Here is a 20,428-nt window from a genome sequence, read left to right as displayed (position 1 = left end):
TTCTTTCCCCTTTTCTCCATCACTCATTCACTCATTCAACAGTATTTGCTGCTCTGCAATCCATACAACAGTCACTTTGTTAGAAGATGGTACTAAATTTTCCAGGCATGTGCTCTCCCCACTGAGCACACGACCTAGAACACAGGAAGTACTCATTACATGGACAATTTGCATGTTACTGCCACAAAAATCTAATGGCTTTTGTCTCCACTAAATGGTGAAACAACTCAATATCCACGAGTATATTTTTTAAAACAAAACCAAAAAACACACAGCAGGGGACTGGCTGAGGTACAAGAAAGGCCAGAGCAGGCCCAGCTGGAACCCCACGGGGCAGCTTCATGGACTACACTGTCCCACCCCACACACCAAGTCTGTTCTTTTCATCCTAATCCCGCCCTAATTCAAAACCAAGTGATGATCAATCTTACTTACTACATTTAGAACAAACCCTAACTCTACTCTTCACTGACTCATGTTGCCCTAAGCTCCCTCCACACACCCTCCCTCAGCTCCAGCCTCACCCAAAGCACTCACTTCTCCTGGCTGAGGTCACCATAAGTGAAAGACGCCAAGTACCCTCTGTGTTGTGCTGACAGACTGGACTACAGCCAGTAAGTTCAAATGCTGGTCTCTTGGCTGTGTTCCAGAACACAGTAGTCTGCTTTGGAAAGTTCCCAGGAGTAAAACCCACCAAAACCTGAGGAACTAAAAAAGCTAAAGTCTCCAATTTTCTGTAATCAACAGGGAAGCTAATGTTCAGGCATAGGTCTGTTTTACAAATGCTAGTCTTCTGACTTGGTGGGTCTCCCCCATAGCCACTGGAACACTTTAAATACCAGCTTACACTAAAATATTGCTCTAAAGAGAACAGATCAACATATCATTCAGATCAGCAAAAATAAGGGGTCTTCAAGAAGCTCTGTAAGTTAATACACATTTAAAGACACAAAATAATAAAAGTCATGGATTGGCAAATTTTAAATTTCTTCCACATTTTCTTCATGCATCTAAACATTCACTCATTCAAAAAATACCCTTGAAATTCCTCCTCCTGTGCTATATCAATTAACAAGAGAAACCACTCAGCTTATATTCCCATGAAAAGGAAAAACAAAGATAAAATAAAATTTCTCCTTGGTAAGTTCTTTATTAGCATAAAAGGGTATATGGGACAACATGAAAGAAAACAATCGTGAATTTGAAAATTATAGCATTCTAAGGTACAATGTGTTCAGAATTCTCTTTTATAAGTATAAGCATTGGTCATATCAGTTTATATTTTTAATCAAGAGACAAATTTGAGTCTGAAGGGAAGGAATAAATACAATTCTTACAAAAGAATTTCAAAAGCTAAAACTGCCCTCCCCCCAAAAAAAGGGAAGAAAAATTTAGCAATGCTTAGGTATTTATATAAATAATTTTAGCCTTTTTTAGTCATATTTAAAAATAAAGTGGGAGGGGGCTGGAATCAGAGTTTTGCAAAGTAAGGCTTTTGTAGTTTCAAAAAATGCAGAACAAAATAAAATGCCGACTGCTGCTTAAACATCTTCCCAATTGGAAAACTTTAACTGCAGATGCTGAGGAAAGCCACAGTCAGCACTCCAAATGGGAGTTACATTTCCCTTTGGTCCCTACTGTTATTACTGCAGTCTATAAAAGTCAGGAGCACTACAGAGCCAGCAAGAGATAGCAGGCAAAGCTACAGAGTGAGTGTCATATGAAATTAGAATAAATACAAGGAAATACCTCTGGGGAAATGAGGCAGATAAAGTATAGGAACAAAAAATCAGTGAATATAGACTAAGATCATCTCTACTGATTCAAGCTGGATAGCTCTGAAGGACAGAAGAAACCTCCACCACACATCTGTAATATTTAGCTGGGTAGACTATCCAAAGAAGAAGGGTTTGCAAGTGTGTGTGTGGGGGTGGGGTTGACAGTGGGGGGGAGGATGTTAGAGGGAGAATGTCCCATTAAATGAGGAAAATTAAAGAAAGGAGTATATTCTATGGAGGGGATGGAGAAAAGTTCTCAGGGAGAAGACATGAGAGGATTCAAGGCCCTGCGAAGGTGGGGTCCATCAAGGAACTGATCCTCATGAGGTCCACAAATTCTTTCCCAGACTTTCATTTTCTCTTATAGGTCCAAAAGTCCTTGTTAGCTGTGAATACCAATTTTTAAATTCGAATACTGTCTCATCTTTACTCGCCCACCACCTTAGGTAAAGAAGAAATTGGGGAGCTCACTGAACTACAATTAAAGATAGGCTTCACCAGCTCAGTTGTTGAGAGCTTTCAGATCCAAATTAGAGCAATCTCTCTACAAATTCTCAACTATACTCATTTTTTTGGCGATCCTTGATCCCAGCACTGTCCCCACTAGGGAGATAATTTAATGCTTAACAACTCAGAAGTCAATTCCCACAAGAAAAGACTGAATTCTTCGAAGATGGCTTTGGTTTCTATACAATGGGAAATAGTAAAGTATTTAACTCAGGGAGTTAAAGATTAAATAGATAGAGCTGAAACCATGGGTAAACATCAACTAAAAATACACAGAAAGACTACATGTTATTGTTGAGAGGTAAGTTGAGGGGGGAAGATCTTGAATGTATGTGATTGATAGCAAATCAGTACTTACTTAAGCAAGTGAACAGTGTTACTCTGTCTTTATTCATCCATCTTAAATGTCTGACTGATCACAAGAGAATTGCAAAATTTAGCTTATGGACTTAACACAAATACAAGAAAAAAAATAAACACAATGAACTTTGCACATTCACATACATTAATTTTACCTTTAAAATGACCTACCTTTATGATCTAAGAGAACAAAAGTATAATTAAAACATTGGGCTATGTTGGGCATATAAATCTACTGTACCTCCATATGAGTCACTAATCACTGCATCAGGCACTGCAGGCCCCCAAGTGTATTTACTGTTTATAACTAAGTATGCTGAGCAGCTAAAATCCATGAAATAATCAAATAATTCTGAAAGTTCCAAAAATAAGCATTGTTTTGCTCACAAAGAGACTAAGTTAAGTCTTAGACAATGTAATTTACCCAGTACTAATCATCACCATTTAGGAGGAAAGCAGGTAACACACCAACTCAGTCCAACCAAATTAGCATTATTAAGTGGCTTACCTTCTCATAGATTAGAGTATCAAGCCTATTGGAGAAAGAGTTTTCACTTTTCACTGTCTTTGTATCTAAAAAATAGCTACAACTTTAATAGTACATAGTGACTAAAACCATAAAACTTCTAGAAAAAAATACAAGGGCCTTCCCTGGCTGTGCAACGGGCTAAAGCACAGCATATGAAGCTCTTCAGTCACTTCAACATGAGAACAATCCCCAGCCAGGGAGGTGACTCACATGGCACAGCAGACCTCTCCTGTCTCACCTGCTGCACCCCTCTGCAGAGTATTTTTGTCAGTATGCCTGTTCTGCTCCCCACTCTTTCTCTGGTGAATCCCCTCAACCCCACATATATGGCCTGTGTCCCAGTTCTTGTATGCATAGATAAATAAATCTTTTTTTTAAATAAATCTTTTTTTTTACATCATTTTGTGCCTTTTTTCATCTCAGTTGTAATCCCATCACCAAATCTCCCATGTGTCATCATTACCATAGTCCAGTGCATTCCCCCCCCCCACAACTATTTCTGATCCCATTTCCCACTGCACCCCCATAAAATGTCTCTGGTATATATAGCTGTTCATTATTATTTTCTTGCCTGCTCCGTTATACTCCTGCTATGAGTGAAACCATCCGGTATTTTTCCTTTTCTTTCTGTCTTAGATAAATAAATCTTTAAAAAAAAGAAAATATAGGCCCTCCCTGATGGCTCAGCGGGTTAAAGCACAGCACAAAGAAGCTTAAGCCATTTCTGCATGAGTTCGATCCCCGCCTGCCCAGGAGGAGATCCACATGGCGAGGCAGACCTCTCCTGGCCCGCCCGCTGCTCCCCTCAGCAGTGTACTTCATCGATCTGCCTGTTCTGTACCCCACTCTGTCTCTGGTGAATCCTCTCACCCTCCGCATCTCTGGCCTGTACCCCAGTTCTGTATGAATAAATAAATCTTTAAAAAATAAATAAAATAAAAATAAAAGAAAGAAAATATAGAATAGTTTTGTGCTGCAAGAAAATGTTTCTTAAACCAAAAACAATTCTTTAAACAATAGTCTTTTGTAAAAAATAAACATCAACAATAAAAATATTTGCCATTCAAAAAAAAATATAAGAAAATAAAGGTAAACTACAGATTGATACTGCAATATACATAAACTTCTGGTGTCAAAAGATACCAAAGTTATAACTCAAAAGGGCATTAAAATAGTCAAAAGAGTTAAACAGATGCTTAACAAAATTAGATAATGCAATGTGCATGGTCAATAAGCACAAGAAAAAGTGCACGACATCATTAGTCATCAGGCAAATGAAATTTTAATCAACAATGACAAGATCCTGAACACTCGCCAGAATGGCTAAAATTAAGTAGACTGACAACACCAAATGTTGGTACAGATGTAGAACTAGCATTCCCCACACTGTCAGTGGGAGTATAAAATACATTGTACAACCCTTCTGAAAAAGAGTTGGCAGACTTTTTTTTTAACAAAACTAAACAAAACACCTACTACCTTATAAGCTTCAACAATGTTACAATATTCATAGAATTTTCTTCATAATAGTGCAAAATAGGAAAAGCCCACATATCCACAAATGGAAGGGTAAAAGCATTATGTTATGGTCATACAATGCACTACTTGACAGTAAAAAGGAACAAAGTATTTATATGTGCAACATGGGTGAACCTCAGTGGTGAGTCAAAGAAGCCTCACCAAAAAAAAATTCTTACAAAATTAAGTTCTAAAACAGACAACAGCAATCTATAATGAGAATACTCAGCACTACAGTTGCCTGTGCTGGCAGAGGTCACAGCAAAGAAGGGATCTGAAAAAATTAGCTAGGTGATGAAAATATTCTCTGTCTCTTAGTAGGCTGTTGGGTTACACAAGTACAGACATTCAAAAATACTCCAAAAACAGTATGCTAAGATTTCTATCATTCCATCATGAAAACACTACCGGATAGTGGCGGAAAGTCAGAAGCAAATGTTGAGCTCTAGTTAAAGACAGGATGCATAAATATTTAAAGTGAGGTTAACTGACAGATGTCAGTTAATTTATACTAGCATGCATAAAAGAGCAAGATTAATTGCAGGGTAGAATATAAAACAAATATAGGAAATGCTAAGCAATGTAAAATTTTGGTGGTGGGATCACAGATAATTCTTTGAATTTAGTCATATACTTTAAAAATTTCATAATAAAGTGTTAGTTGAAAAATAAAGTTCCCATATAATATAATGAAAGATGTGCATAAAATTATAATAACTAATAAAAGATTTTTAAAATAAGTAGTTATTTTATGGCCACATATGTGAAGACATTACAAATGTGCATTTGTCCAGAATCATTCTATAAATACCAGTCCCAGTCAAAATCCAGAAATAATTGATTTCATGACGCTTACTTGACAAGCAGATTCAAAATGTATGGACATGAATGAGGAAATGATCCAAAACAGTGAGGATGATGGTAGAAAAGACGATTTAGCAGTGCTTGCCCACTTCACTATGCCATGGGCAGCAACTCAGTGAGTGAGGTATTGCTCCTGTACCTATGAAGCATAAAACACATTCACGCACAATAAGTAATACTGCTTATTAGTCTAGAAACTGAGCTAATGGCACATAAGCTGTCATTATTCCTTTTTTAAAATATAGAGTTAGACTGTATTACAATATTACAATAAAATCTATACCCAGTCGTTTAGAGATCTAAGAAAAGAAAAAGCAAAGACAAAGTTTAAGCTATTAAAGAAGACAATAACAGAATGTCTTATGGTTTCTGTGTTAGGGAAAATGTCTTAAATAAAACTCAAAAAGCACAAATTGTAACTAGAAACAGAAAAATTCCATAAATATATCACAATCTTTGAATTCTGTTCAATAGACTAGTCCACATAAAATGACATGAACAACCATAAGCTGTGAGAAGTTCTTTACCACACATCATCAATAAAAGGTTCCGGACACAGAAAGAAATTCTATTAATCAAAGCTAAACTTACAGACAAATAGGCAAGTTTATAGTAACATACTATTCACAGCAAAGGCAACACAAAGAGCTACTCTAACTAGTCAGTTTATGGGGAATCAGAAAACTAAAAAAAATAAACCACAAAACCCATTAAAAATGGCAATATTAAACCTTACTATTGGTGTATAGTTTCAACACAAAAGGAGCATTATTTAGTGTGGGCACTAATGAAAACTGATACAACTACTTGAGACTTAAAAAAATGGCATTATCGAACCTCCCTGTTAGCACAGGGGCTTGAGTCTAGGCACTGTTTAGCAATCCATACCACAACAGCAGAAGTTTGGTTCCTGGCCAGGGAGCTGACCCATACGGCTCAGCAGACCTCTCCTGACTCATCCACTTCTTCCTTCAGCAGTGTATTTCAGTAGATCCACCTTTTCTGCTCTCAACTCTGACTCTGGTGAAGCCTCTCACACACATCTCGCCCTGCATCTCTGGCTTACATACCAGTTCTTGTATGCATAAATAAATAAAATAAATTTTAAGAAAATAGTATTTGGGAAGGGACAACACACAAGATGAAGAAGCCAAAACCTGGGTAATGTTTTATTTATTTCTTTGTCTGTATAAGGGGTTTAAGAGTATTCATGGTATCCGTGTACATAGAAACACGCATTAAAAGGTCTTAATGTGTAGTATCTCAAATAGATATTGCTATAAAGAATAGACGCAGAAATATTTGTATTTGAGAAGATCTGCCAAAAAGCAAAAACCATGAAATGATTTATAAGTATCTAAAACTCTATGATAGCTATCTTATTCAAATGAATTTCCATCCAAGTATAGAAAAATTAAATGCTAGTATTCAACAACATATACAATACAGATTTTTATTGTCATGTGAAAAAACTTTTAACTGTCCCTAAAGAAATTTACATGTGAATGTGACTCTAAGACCAAAGATTTTCAGTATTACAGAAAAAGTGAACTCAAAAAGCAGGGTGTGAAGAATAAGGAGGAAAATTATGACATCTGGTGGCATAATCAAGAAAAAATAGAAACTGATGAAGACAGGCTAGAACAACAAAGAAGCAGTGAGTCACTGCAAAAAAGGCTGTCAAAAATATATTAAAAAGAAGAAAAGGCATTTTACAAAAGTCCAACTTATTACAGAATAAGATTGTTTGGTCCAATAATATTCGCTCATGTTAAAGTGAAGACTGGGGTTTGCTGGTTTCCATACAGAATGAGTCATTGGGTTAAATCTGTAGGTACACACGTGGGAGAGAAATGCTGGCATTTCTCCATGTACAACAACAGTGATTTGCAGTCTCAGGGCCCCTGGGAACTGTTATAACTAGACAGTGTTCCACCACCACTGCTGGCCCCACTTAATTTCCTAACCTCTTCCATGTTAGAGCAAAAAGTATCTATCACAGATGACACTCAGTGGATAGCCACAAGGTCTAGGTAAGCCCCTTGGCGCTCACACATAGGGGGAAGGCCAGAGAACATCCCAGATTCTCCAAAGACTTGATGCAACAATTCTTTAAAATATTCATTGACCAAGTGAGAACAAAATTTCTTTTAGGTCTAACAGCTTATCTACAGCAAATTTGTCCACAATTGGCATCAATCTACTCAGAACTAAATTATACTCAGCAATTTGCCATTAAAAGATAACAACATAAGCCAAATCAAGACTCTACTCTGAAAAAACAGATATTAAGACCAATTAAATGGTTGAAGCAAACTCATTTTAGGAGAATGAAATTTAATTTTTTTTTAAATGACCAAAAAGTAATCATCATCTCAGCTCATAGCACTGCTAGAAAAATGTTAGCACTGGAGTCCAGAATACATGGTGAAGAAATGAACATCTTAACCTTCAGTCCTCTAGTACCAATGACCAGAATTGTAGCACCTGACCATACATGTGTTATCCTGACAGACTTATACCTTGGCATGTTATACTGAGCAAAAGCGGACTTACAGATACTAAAATATCTGAGTCCAAGCATCCCAATAGATGACTGAGGCACTCCCCCAAAACTGAGGTAAACTGTGTTAATAGATGGGTTCTATGCACATATAGATGTTATCAAAGGGAAGTTGATTTTTAAAAAATGTGTATCTTTGGGCCCTCCCTGGTGGTGCAGCGGGCTAAAACACAGCACTAAGAAGCTTAAGCCACTTCCGCAAGAGTTGAATCCCCGCCTGACCCAGAGGAGATCCATATGGCAAGGCAGACCTCTCCTGAACCGCCCGCTGCTCCCCTCAGCAGTGTACTTTCTCAATCTGCCTGTTCTGCTCCCTGCTCTGTCTCTGGTGAATCCTCTCACCCTCCACATCTCTGGCCCATACCCCAGTTCTGTACGAATAAATAAATCTTTAAAAAAAAAAAATGTGTCTCTTCGGCCCTCCCTGGTGGCACAGCGGGTTAAAGCACAGCACTGAGAAGCTAAAGCCACTTCCACATGAGTTCAATTCCCACCTGCCCCGGAGGTGATCACATGGCGAGGCAGACCTCTCCTGACCCACCCGCCGCTGCTCCCCTCAGCAGTGTACTTCATCAATCTGCCTGTTCTGCGCCCCACTCTGTCTCTGGTGAAGCCTCTCGCCGCCCCTGGGCCTCTGGCCTGTACCCCAGTTCTGTATGAACAAATAAATAAATCTTTAAAAAAAAAAATGTGTATCTTCCTAAGGAGTAAAATGAAACCACATGGGAGATGCAGAAGTACCCAAGGCACAAATTAAGTTGCATAACTTCACAATATTAAAACTGTGCATTGGGATATATCAAAACGTTAAAATTTACCTACACTGTAGTAAAATAAAGTACAGACCTCTGAGGAATTAAAGGATAAATTAGCAACTTGAAAGTGATGGGCATACTTATGCCCCCGGATAAACACCACCTCTACAACAGCCATTTTATTGAAAATACAAATGCGTCAGATTACATCAGAAAACGATTTTCCTTGATAAAACATCAAGAAAGGTCAAACATACTATGGTCTGCTTAGCTCTGCACCCTTATATATTATATTATATTGTATTGTATTGTATTGTATTGTATTGTATTGTATTGTATTGTATTGTATTGTATTGTATTGTATTATGTTATGTTATATTATGTTATGTTTTATATTATATTATATACTATATTATATTATATTAGTAGTATATCCATGAAAACATCAGAGAATCACAACACCAAATAAAATCAGTTTTTACCTATCACAATTATGAAAGGAACAGAGAAAATAAGAGTTCCCATTTGAGGACATCCGGATTTACAGATTTTGAGTGACTTGTACCACAAGTCCTAAATGGATGTGAATCCAGGTCATCCGACTCTTTCAAACCACACTGGCTTTCTGGAGGGGAAAAAAAAAGTTTTTAGTCTTTTGGGACCACAGAGCTCAGGGTCAAACTTCCGATACTAACTAAAAATAGGGTGGAGTGCCCAAAGGAGTCTTTTTCTAAGTTACTCTGTTGGTAATTAGCTGAAAATGAAAACTTTTCATCTTCCAGCAGTCTGAGAAATGATCTTAAAGTAAGACTAAAATACAGGTCTTCCACTTCCTAAGCTTAAATGAGGTTAGCATATTTGGGCTCTTAAAAATGTGTTCAGGATCATCTTAGAACAGTTGTAATTGTGGAAGTAACATGGCTATGCTATCCTTTTATCCTAGAATGACTAATGGTGATTAAGCAACAGACCCTGACAGTCTCTGGCTAAAAAGAATGTCAGCGAGGCTTCTTTATCCAAGGGAGTCAGAGAACAGCAATGTGTTTTATTTATTAATTATTAAGTGTCTAAGAGAGTGACGACAGAAAGAAAAAATGATTCTAAATGATTAATAAACACCAAATACCCAAGGACCTGGCAATTTGTAAGTTTTATATAGCATATACAAAGGCATTTAATTCTACATATAATAGGCTTAATAAAGCTGCCAGAGACAAATGTTTTCAACATCTGCTGTTTTTCAGAAAAGTAATCAGTAGTAGAAAAGAATTTTTAGGCATTTCCCATCATTAGTTTGGAGTATGTATATAAAGGACTAATTAAATTTAAAAACTAATTGGTGTTATATAATCTGAAGATTCAAATTGGAGGAAAAAGTATTCTACAGTGACACCTACTGGTGAAGGGTAATGGAGCAGCATAACAGACAAAATAAGCAGATATTTGCACCTCTGTAGCATATTAAGAGTTACAGAGAAAAATGAATGAAGTACAAATGGGAACAACTAAAGCAAAAGCACTAAGCATCCCTGTTCAAGGTACACTATGAAATAAGCCCAAAGGGACATCGTGAACCTTCTTACTCAAGATCTTCAAATCACTAAATCTGAAGGCAGTCCCCTAGCCCCAATTCACCATGCAAGTCCAATTTTTATGTGCAAGCTAAATATGTCCAAGTTAGTCATGTTTCTTTACATATTAAAAAGTGAAGTGAAGAAGGTAAAAATGAGTTCTGTAGGAAATGAGGCATTTTATAACACCAGTTTAAGTTGAAGAGTTAAGTGAAAAGCAAATGCTTACTTTAAAAACCTACATGTTCTATAAATCTCTAAAGTTCCAGCATACAGTTACCACTTTTCAGCAAAAGGACCACCAAGATAAACAGAAGATGAGATAATCACCTTTTCCTTAAATTGTACACTTCAGAAGATTGGGTCACTTCCCCACTATTATATACTCTTATAAAGAGAAAAATTAAGGTTTATTTATTTATGCATACAGAACTGGGGTACAGGCCCAGAGGTGCAGGAGCAGCGAGAGGATTCAGCAGAGACAGAGAGGGGAGGCAGAACAGGAAGATCAGCTGAGGGGAGCAGCTGGCGGGTCAGGAGAGGTCTGCTTCCGCTATGTGGATCTCCTCTGGGGATCACCTCCGGGGCAGGTGGGGATCGAACTCACACGGAAGTAGTTTAGCCTTCTTAGTGCTGTGCTTTAACCCACTGCACCACCAGGGAGGGCCTCTTATAAAATTTAAGAAATAGTCATGCTTAATGCAACCGCACTCAACATCAATTTCAGACTACACAAACGTCAAGAACTTAACAATGTGAACCCATGTACTTCTCAAACTAAGATTTTCAAATGTAGTTCCAAACAACTTTAGTCAAAGGAAATTTAATTGTTGCTAACACAAGAGCATATTCTTGTTAACTAGGTATAATACACTACAGAGAGAAGCAGAAGAAAACTTAAGTGATCAGCAACTCTAACTCCAAGAATCCCATAAAATCTTACAAATTAGTGAAACTACAAGTTTACTAGGATGGTAAAATGAATGAATACCAGAAACCTGGGTTCCAGTATTGGTTTCTTAGGTAACTTGCTAGGTTTCCAAGAACTACACAGGCTTTAATATCTTTCTAGGTGATTTAGAGAAGAGAAAGGAATAGGCCTCACAATATTAGCATTGCTAAAATTCTTCAGCTTCTGTGGTTTTTCCTGCAGATGGGGATAGTTTTGGCATTAATGTCTATATCTCAATTCCTCCCCAAACAGACCAACAAAAGTTGCTTTATTTTTCAGGTATAACCTGCTCTAAGAAAACAATATAAACAGAGTCACACTTTCAAACTGCAGTGTAACTGTTTAGGACTAAAAGAATCTTTGGGTTCCATCTCCAGTGGCTTCTACCTGGCAAACAGTCAAAGTCTCAGTATTTACTGAAAAAAGAAAAATGCCTGCAAAAAAGAATACTCATTATGTAACAGACAAGAAAAACTCCAATACCTAATCTTCAAATGTGGGGTTACTGGTGATACAGTACCATTTTTCTCTTGTACCAATTCTCTTTTACATACTACATCTGCTTCATGAAAATTATGGAATCAATGTATGAAATCATTGTAAAGCATGAGGGCTTAAGTGCTTTTAGGTACTTTAGAATTCCTCTGTCCAAATATGGACCAAATTTGCTCTAAAATGCTTGAATATGAAAGTCAGAATACATTCAATTTATGTGAAAATATTTCCTAAATACATCATCTGTTAAAATTGGGTCTGTCGTTGAAATTTTCCTGATACTAATTCTTACTAATAACAGATCATATAAAATAAGTTCCTGAGATGCTTCAGTTCTCTCTATCCATGAACTGCAAAGAATAAAATGGAGCAAAGATGTGCTTCACTTGTAAATAGCTACAGAAAACTATTGAAAATTGAAACGCGAAATTTGCTCATCAGCTTCTCTACTGATGCTTAAGTGGTACAGGGATCATCTCCTTTAGAAACTAAAACGTGAAGTCGGGCTTTTTGAGAGTTTACTCTTCTGCCTGTTTTAAGTAACAAACTAGCACTTAAAGGCAACTAAGAAAGGATCACAGTTTTATGTCAAAAGTGAAATAACCTGCTTGCTTTGAACTTCAACCTGTATCTTGTTCCACTTACAACTCAAATATTAGTTCTTCGACTGTAATATGTGCAATGATTATAACTGAGCCACTTTCACAATTTACATCAATTCATTCACTAATCAAATATTTAGTGAGCACTATTAAAGGCCAAGAACATTCTAGGAGCTGAGAATAGGGATAAATAAGAGAGTAGGTCAAAAAGACAACAGCACGAAAACAAAGAAATTTCAGACAGTATTAAATGCTACAAAGAAAACAGTTCTTTAAAGAATGACTAGTTATTTGATCTATTTTCATGATACATATGAATAAATGTTGATATATATATATATAATCTCAGCTAGTGAAAACATATTTTAAAAAGGAAAGTTTATAGCTCATGTAATACACATGTGTACTGAGTTTCGATATTCTAAATGTGAGTGAAAGGAAGTATAAAAGAAACCCAGAAACACTGAAATATGAGACAAAACAGATTTAAAACATCTGTTTTCTCTCTTTGCTGAGTAAGTACATGGAGGAGAAAGGTGAACTTAATAGAATTTTTAAGAAAGGACAAAGGAAGTAACAGAGAAAAATGCACAGGATTCTATGGTATTCTGCACCCATACTCGTGTTAAGAACGCTATATTAAAGACAAAAAATTTTAACTAATTTCTAAAAACATTCCATTTACTCCTAATTTCCTTCCCAACACCCTTCCCATAAATTATTTATGTTGCTCTTTAAAGCTGCTGGTTTGGCAAGAACTTATTTTCTCTGACTTGGCTTATTTTTAAACTCCCAAAATTATGCGAGGCAAAGGTAAATTGCTTTTTGACTCCCACATTCAATTCTACTGGAAGCCAAATGCCCATCAATAACCTCCATCATGGATGCGCCCTGCAGGTGAGGGATCAGCAGGGTAGGGGCGCCCCCCCCCCCAGACTAACCAACCCAGACCACTGAGTCCCATTCACCTTGCCCCTCCAACCTGCCCGCCAGGCCTGCCAGGCGCGGCCTCCTCCAGGAGCGGCATAAAACAACGCCGAGGATGGAGAAGCGCCGCGGGACCTGGGAAGATGAACCGCGGCGCGAGTCGCCCGGCCCCACCCCCAAGGGCCGGCGCTGGACCACGATCCCGGTCCCCCGCCCCTGAGCGCCGCTGACCTCTCCGGGTCCCGGGGCTGCTGCTGCTGCTGCTACTGCTGCTGCTGCTGCCGCTGGTGCCCGAGCCCTGGCCGCCGCTGCCGGAGCCACTGCTACTGCTGTTACCACCGCCACCCTTGTTATTCTTGCGTGGGGCCATCGCACGCAAAGCCCGGCGGGCGGGAGAAGGGTGGGGGGCTCGTTCAGGGCGCTGGGACCGTGAGGGTCGCGGGGACCGCTGACGACAGCGAGGGCTGTAGCGCACGCGGACCGCGGCTCCCACGACAGTGCTTGTGTTTCTCCAGCGCCCGCAGCGCCTCGGAAGACTTTCACCAGCGTGCGGGCTGCGCGCGACCGGCCCTCTCGTGCGCTGAACCAGTGATTCCCTACCCAGGCGAGAGCGCGCGGTCGGTCAGCCGCCCTCAGCCACGCCCCTTCCCGATCGAGCCCCGCCTTCTCTCCGCCCACGAAGGCTGAGTGATGGCAGATAGAAGCCAATCGTAAGGGCCTGTAAGTGTGGGCGGAACCTTGCAACTCTCCCCCGCCCCCTGCAGACCTGGAACCTTTCTGGCGCGACGCAAAAGCCCGAGAACGCGAGCTGTTTTCGGCTTTCCAGTCGGTCGCGGTCTTTTGGAACGTGGCAAACGTGGAAACCAAGAGGGCTCTCGCGAGCGTTCGAGGATCCTTCAAGATCAGGACGGGGCGGGGCTCGGGGGCGGGGCCGGCAGAGTAGTGTGCAGTTTCCAAGGAAGCATGTCGCCTCTTGGCCTTTCGCTGGGAATTTTGTTCCTGGTTTCCTTCCCTCTATACAGACACCAAAGACTGCAATCCCGCTCCTTACGACACGAGTTTGTTTCTTGTCAGTATTAATATGAAGACATTTCTGAAATGGCTCTTGAATTAGGGCTAATTCAATGCATAAGCCAGACATTTCGGTTCAGTTTTAAAGCAGAACTTGTTTCGTTTGTGCCATGGATATTTTCAGAGACTCAGTTAATAGGTGCAAGTGTACATTTAAAGAGAAAGTTCATCTTCTTGCTTTAAATGGCACTTTATATCCGAAATCTCCTTGCATGGGCTAATGCCAACAGTCACGAATTTTCTTGATATTTCCAACCGTGGTTCCACTGGGTAAGAGCAGAGTGGCTAGGTCTTGCTGCATCTGAGGCACCTGGTTTTATTCCTCTTCTCCAGCCCTGCCACCCAACGTTCGCTGGCACCCAAGCATCGACATCCTCTGCTGAGAAGGACCATGTGCCCCTGGGAACTGCCTACTGAAATGATACACAGAAGCCCAATGAAGGTCGTGAATCTTTCTTTCCTTTTTTGTGAAAGTAAATTATCCAAGATACAGCAAGGCAGGGGCACTCAGGAAAGTCTTTACTGAAACAGCTCCTTCAGCTTTAATCTTGTAGAATCTCTCCATGTCAACGATGCATTCTTTTTCTCATCCTGGATGCCTTACATTTTTTTCATTGGGCTAAGGAAGCAGGGCTAAAAGACGTATGTAAGTAGCAGTACTTAATAGAAAATAATAATGAGAGTTAAACTGAAACAGCAATGCCTGTTGGCCTACAAGATAAATGAACTCTTAAATACTCAAAAAGCCGTGCTACTGTGTTCACTTTTATATGTGAGATATTCTCACCTGAATTAAAAAAGGAACTGAGATCACAGAGCTAGTAACTGACAAAGTAAATATATGAAAGCAATCCATCTGGCTGTAGTCTATGTTCCAAAGTTCCCTCCCGGGTAAAAGGTTAATTTTGAGTAGAGACTATCTCACATGTTTCCCTTATCTCTTAGCAGATGTCTCCCCGAAGCTTCCTTGCAAGCTGAAGATCTGAAATGCTTGGCAGAGTCCACATATTTGTAAAAACCAGGTTTCTCTGAAATCTGACTCTCAAAATACCATGAAGTGATATTTTGCTTCTATAGTTCCTGAAGCCAAATCTGGCACCATTCACAGAGTACCTAAATATATATATTTCTTAATCAGTAACAGGATAAAGTACAGACAGTGTAATATATAATAGATCACAGGAAGTTAGTGGTTACCTTACTTCCTCCTTTTACTTTAACCACAGCGGCATTTATTTGGTATTATAAACTAAAACGTATAACAATATTTACAACTTCAGAAAATGCCAGATATAAAGATGTGAAGATAAATATATCTATAAACCAATGATACGGCTTAGTTCAGAGATAAAATTCCCCTAAGTAACAGCTTTATACATTTTACATATACGTATACTTCCCATTGCACTGACATTTAAAGCCATAAAGCTTAGCCTGAATCCATGAGTTTCCTTGCGTTGGGGAAGGGACTAGGTGTTAGGGAATCAGTGTCTCCTTGAAATTCAATAAAAGTTCAAGCATCCCTTGATAGTCTACTCTCATTTCTGTGACTTCTGAATAAGCTTTGAGTGAACCCAGGGTGAAGCAGTGTCACAAGGGCCACAAAGACTTATCTAGGACAATGTTTTGTAATAATTTAATAGAGCTTTTGAACTAGGACAAATGTGCCTTTCTGATATTTTCATAAGTTTTCCATTGGCTTCACTGGGACTTACAAGTGAGAACTTGAAGACCCGATTTGTCCTACTTTATTTTTTTTCCCTTGTGTTGACCGTTTACAACCACTAATCAAAAGCTGTCCAAATTATTTCTCAACTTAGATGAGAAAACACCTTTAAAGTTGCATTTTAACTTTCTTCGTAGAAAGTGCTGTCATATAGGATGTAAAATTAGAATGTTCCTAATGTAAAATTTTATTATTACAAACTACAAGTGAGTATTTCCTCATCTTTATTTACCATGTAAGTGCTGCCATAGTGAGAAAAAAATTAACTGTAACCCGTCTTTATTCAATTGGATAGTTGCATTTTACATTAGTGGAATTTGTTGCAATGAATGCTTGGCTATGTTGATAAATACAAGAACACTTTTTAGCCATTCTGTATTCATACTGTTCTCAAAGCAACTTTTCCCAAGTGAGTTATATCTCAATAAGTAAATGTGTTGTCACTTTCATCAAACAGGTGAACTTTATATTACCATGCTAAAAATAAACCCAGCTAGCTAGTATCTGCATTATAAATATGTAGCTGAAATTACATGTGCAAAGGTAATGTTAAATCTAGTCAAAAACAAATTTGAATTGGAAAAATTGTGTGGATGTCTGAAAACATTAGTTAAGAAACCTATCATTCTTTCTTACATTTCAATTCTTTACATTGGTATTTCTTTATGCCAAATAAATAGCACTTAAGAAATGGCTGTAATTAGTTCTTCAGTTTCTTAATAGGTCATTGATAGGGCTGATTCTTATGAAGTCTCAAACTTAATGCCAAAAAGTACCTTCAGCATGGAGAAAAACATCAAATAATTAGAGAACAAGTATTTATAGACATCATAATTCTGTGGTATAGCAAAGGAAATTAGTATGACTTAGGAGTCTTTAGAAATTAAAGTGAAAATAAAAATATGGATTAGTCTTAGGATTCAATTGTTTGCAAGAGTAATAATTTTACTGAAATTTAATTTGTTTTAAGTGTCTAATGTGTATGTCTATAACTAATTATTTTTGTCTTTTGTGAAAATAACCATTGTCTTCATGTAGAAACATTCTTGATTTAATGAAAAATCCCCTGACACTGGTTTCTAAGATCTTATAGTTCCACTAAGTCTAAATACATAAAGCAAATGTATTTGCCTTACCACAAAATGTTGTAACATTATGCAAAATTGAACCGACTAGTCAACTTGAATTCTTGGTAGCTGATGGGATATCATGTACATTCAACATAAAATTAGTGTTGACTTAGCCTATTTTATACTGTCATCATTCTCACTTACATCCATTCTGCAATTTCATAAGCATTAAACAAACAGTACTGAGCCAACGCAAAAGAAATTCCTAGCAGGCTTTGTCAAAGAATTTGCAAGCATGGAAAACATATAGCATTGCATCAAGATTTTATTAACCTAAATACCACTGCTAATAATTGAAATTAAAATTGAAGTTCTACACTATTTCTGAAGTATAATGTCCTTTATCTTTAAAAATTGCTTAGCATTATATTATAGCAACAACTGATAGTTCTAAATCTGTAATTCTTCATGGAACTGTCACCATGCTAACTACATCTTGATGAATTCATTTCTCGGTTGGCAGATCTCTTTTGAGTTACAGACAAACACCAATTCTGTTGTTGTTTACTGCAGCTACTTCTCTCAGCACAAGAATGCATATTAGTCTACTAAAACCTAGTACAAATCATTTCCAAACATGTCACACAAATTATAATTCTATTTCTCTACATATTTGACTGTTTTGATGTATCCCAGGAAATTTTTAAAAATTTCTCTTTCCCAAATTTGAAAAAAATAACTGAAATCAAATATGATCTTCTTGATATAGTGCTTGGATGTATATGAAAATAAAATAACTCACAAGCAGTAATTAAAAAACTATATGCAGGATACCAACCAGGGTGAGGAATTTTGACCCATTCATTTTCATGTCTCCTGGTGAACTCAGCACTGTACAGGGATTACGTGAGCATCTCACCTCAGATTCTTTGCACTTGCAATGTTCCTTTGCCTGGGAAAACTTTTGCCAAACAGACCAGACTGTTCATTTTGTTTAGCCCCCTACCTAATCGTATGAAATGCTTTTGGAGAACACTTTGTTAGTAGGTATTAGATGACTAGTCATTAAAATACTAGGAAGCTACCTCCCAGTGTAAGATAAGGGCTTATATTTGATAGTAATGCAAAACAAGACAAGTAAAATCAATGTCTTTTGACAGAAGGGGAAATGTTTTCAAGTAGTACCCATCCTAAAATGTTAATTTTTTTTTAATAGGTAGCAAATTTCTCATTTATCCTTTCACATATTATGGGCAGTCATGAGTGGCTGAAATGAGAAATGAAAAAGTCAGCATTGGGAAAGAAGGAACCATTGTAAAAAGCCATGTGTGTGTGCACGTGTGTGCAATAATCACTTAGAAAATAGAGTAATGGGTAATAAAGAACTACATTTAGTGAATACCACTTCAACTGTAAAATCTAACCAATTATAAACAGAAACACAGACAACCCTTACAATTAGAACCATACCCTAAATATAGTGATGTAACTTATCAGTCAGACCAGTATGACACAGAAAGGAGAATTTGTGAATGATATAAAACAAGCATACAAATGAAATAAATCCCATCGTTCAGGTTTGCCTTGCTCTTTTTTCCCCTCCTGTTTTCAAGACAGAAGAGATTGGCTCTAACATCAGAATTATGTTTAACATTTATAGTCAGTTAGATATGTATTTAACATTTATAGTCAGTTAGATATGTGTGCTTATTCACTAAGAGTTTGGGAAATTTCATGTTATCCTATACAGTCAGTTAAGATTTCCATCATCCTTAAAAAAAAAGTCAAGGTTTAAGGTAAAATCCTTCAAATATTGGAGACACACAGTTAGAGTAAATACATAATAGATAGACAGGTAGATAGATAGAGAAAGAGAGATAGGACTCTTTGGATTCAACTGCAGATTCCCAGAAGGAACAGGATTATAATCAGCAACTCTCATTGAGTTAGGCCTACTCCAGTCTAAGTCCAATTGTGTCTGTAGTGTGACCCATTACACAGGCAGCAATAGAAGAGGGGTGACCCCACCAAAGTCTGTGAAGGGTGCTGATTAGCCTATTACCTCTGTCTCAAAGCATCAAGGAAAGACTCTGCCCTTTACCTATCTGCTCTTCTCTAATGATGTTCCCACTGCAAAATTGCCTGTCATGGTAACCACTTTCACTCAGATATCATGCTGGTCATAGAGGAAAGAGAGCATGCCAAAGTGTGTAGTTGTTCTGGTGCCTGGCCCCTGGGCCTTTCTCCCTGCACTATCAACAATGCAGATGGGCCTGGATACTTTCAGCCTGAAAAGTATTGCAGAAGAAAAGTGAAAATGATTTCTATGACTGAGGCTTAGAAAGCAGGTGAAGAGTCCTAAAATCATTGGGAAGAATTTCCACCAGCCCACAGAAAGCCCTCTTTCCTCCTAACCCCACATTTAGGCTTCACAGTAAAAACTAGCTGCGAGGGTGGAAGGATGCCAGCTGAGCATGACTGGCAAAACCATGGCCTCCTCCAGCTCTGACCCTACACAGTAGCAACTCTGCAGTAAGGCACCATGCCAGAGAGACTGGCCAAAGCTTTACTCTGGAGAATGGGGGCCTGGGGAGGGCCTTCCCAACGGCCATAAGGTTTTTAAGGGACATACGACCGGCACAGCCTTTATCTCTGGAGCCCACTGCTCTCCCCAAAGCAAACACTACACTGATCAAAATACTGTACTCCAGCTATCTCTGTTCCCCGTTATTCCAGCAGGAGCATGTGTTTGCATGTGTTGGGGGGCAGGGGTGTCTTTTTAATCGCTGCCATCAGCAGGCTATAATCAGATTTTAAATTAGGTTGGGAAGAGCTCCATGTCCCCCTTAATGTTCCTCACTTCCACAGGGCTCCATTCAGAGTCTTTGGTGGCTAAAACACTTTGTGAGAACTTCTCTAAGGTTCTCTGCTCCAAAAGGATAATCAGTCCCCCAAGACATAATTTCTTAGCTTCCCTGAACTCTCTTCAGCTGTTTTCTGGGGCACTATTGTTTCGTAGATGAGCAATAGCCAACAGAAGGAAGAGGCATCTCTCAAGCTGCATTGTTAGTCCTGTGATGCTGACTGATAAGTGATTTCCCCACTCCTCTCTGACCCTTCCTTCCACATTTGCTGACTTC

At 38.4% G+C, this 20,428-nt stretch overlaps 1 protein-coding gene across 2 annotated transcripts in view; it reads right to left on the bottom strand.

Moving 5' to 3' along the window:
- Positions 1–14,090, bottom strand: part of LOC101630357 (aspartyl/asparaginyl beta-hydroxylase) — a 195,362-nt gene extending 181,272 nt beyond the window's left edge. The window contains exon 1 of one of the 2 annotated variants that reach the window (XM_012722985.1): positions 13,653–14,090. In XM_012722985.1, coding sequence (XP_012578439.1) covers positions 13,653–13,791 — 139 coding nt within the window. In that variant the 5' untranslated portion in view covers positions 13,792–14,090. The remainder of the gene's footprint in view (positions 1–13,652) is intronic. The other variant, XM_012722984.1, reaches the window with a different exon arrangement.
- Between the last annotated feature and the right edge of the window lie 6,338 nt (positions 14,091–20,428).

Source organism: Condylura cristata, unplaced genomic scaffold (assembly GCF_000260355.1).
Source record: "Condylura cristata isolate star-nosed mole 26May11 unplaced genomic scaffold, ConCri1.0 scaffold00009, whole genome shotgun sequence".
Taxonomy (NCBI): Eukaryota; Metazoa; Chordata; class Mammalia; order Eulipotyphla; family Talpidae; genus Condylura; species Condylura cristata.
Note: the sequence above shows the minus strand (reverse complement) of the source record. Positions and strands in the feature narration are given on the sequence as shown.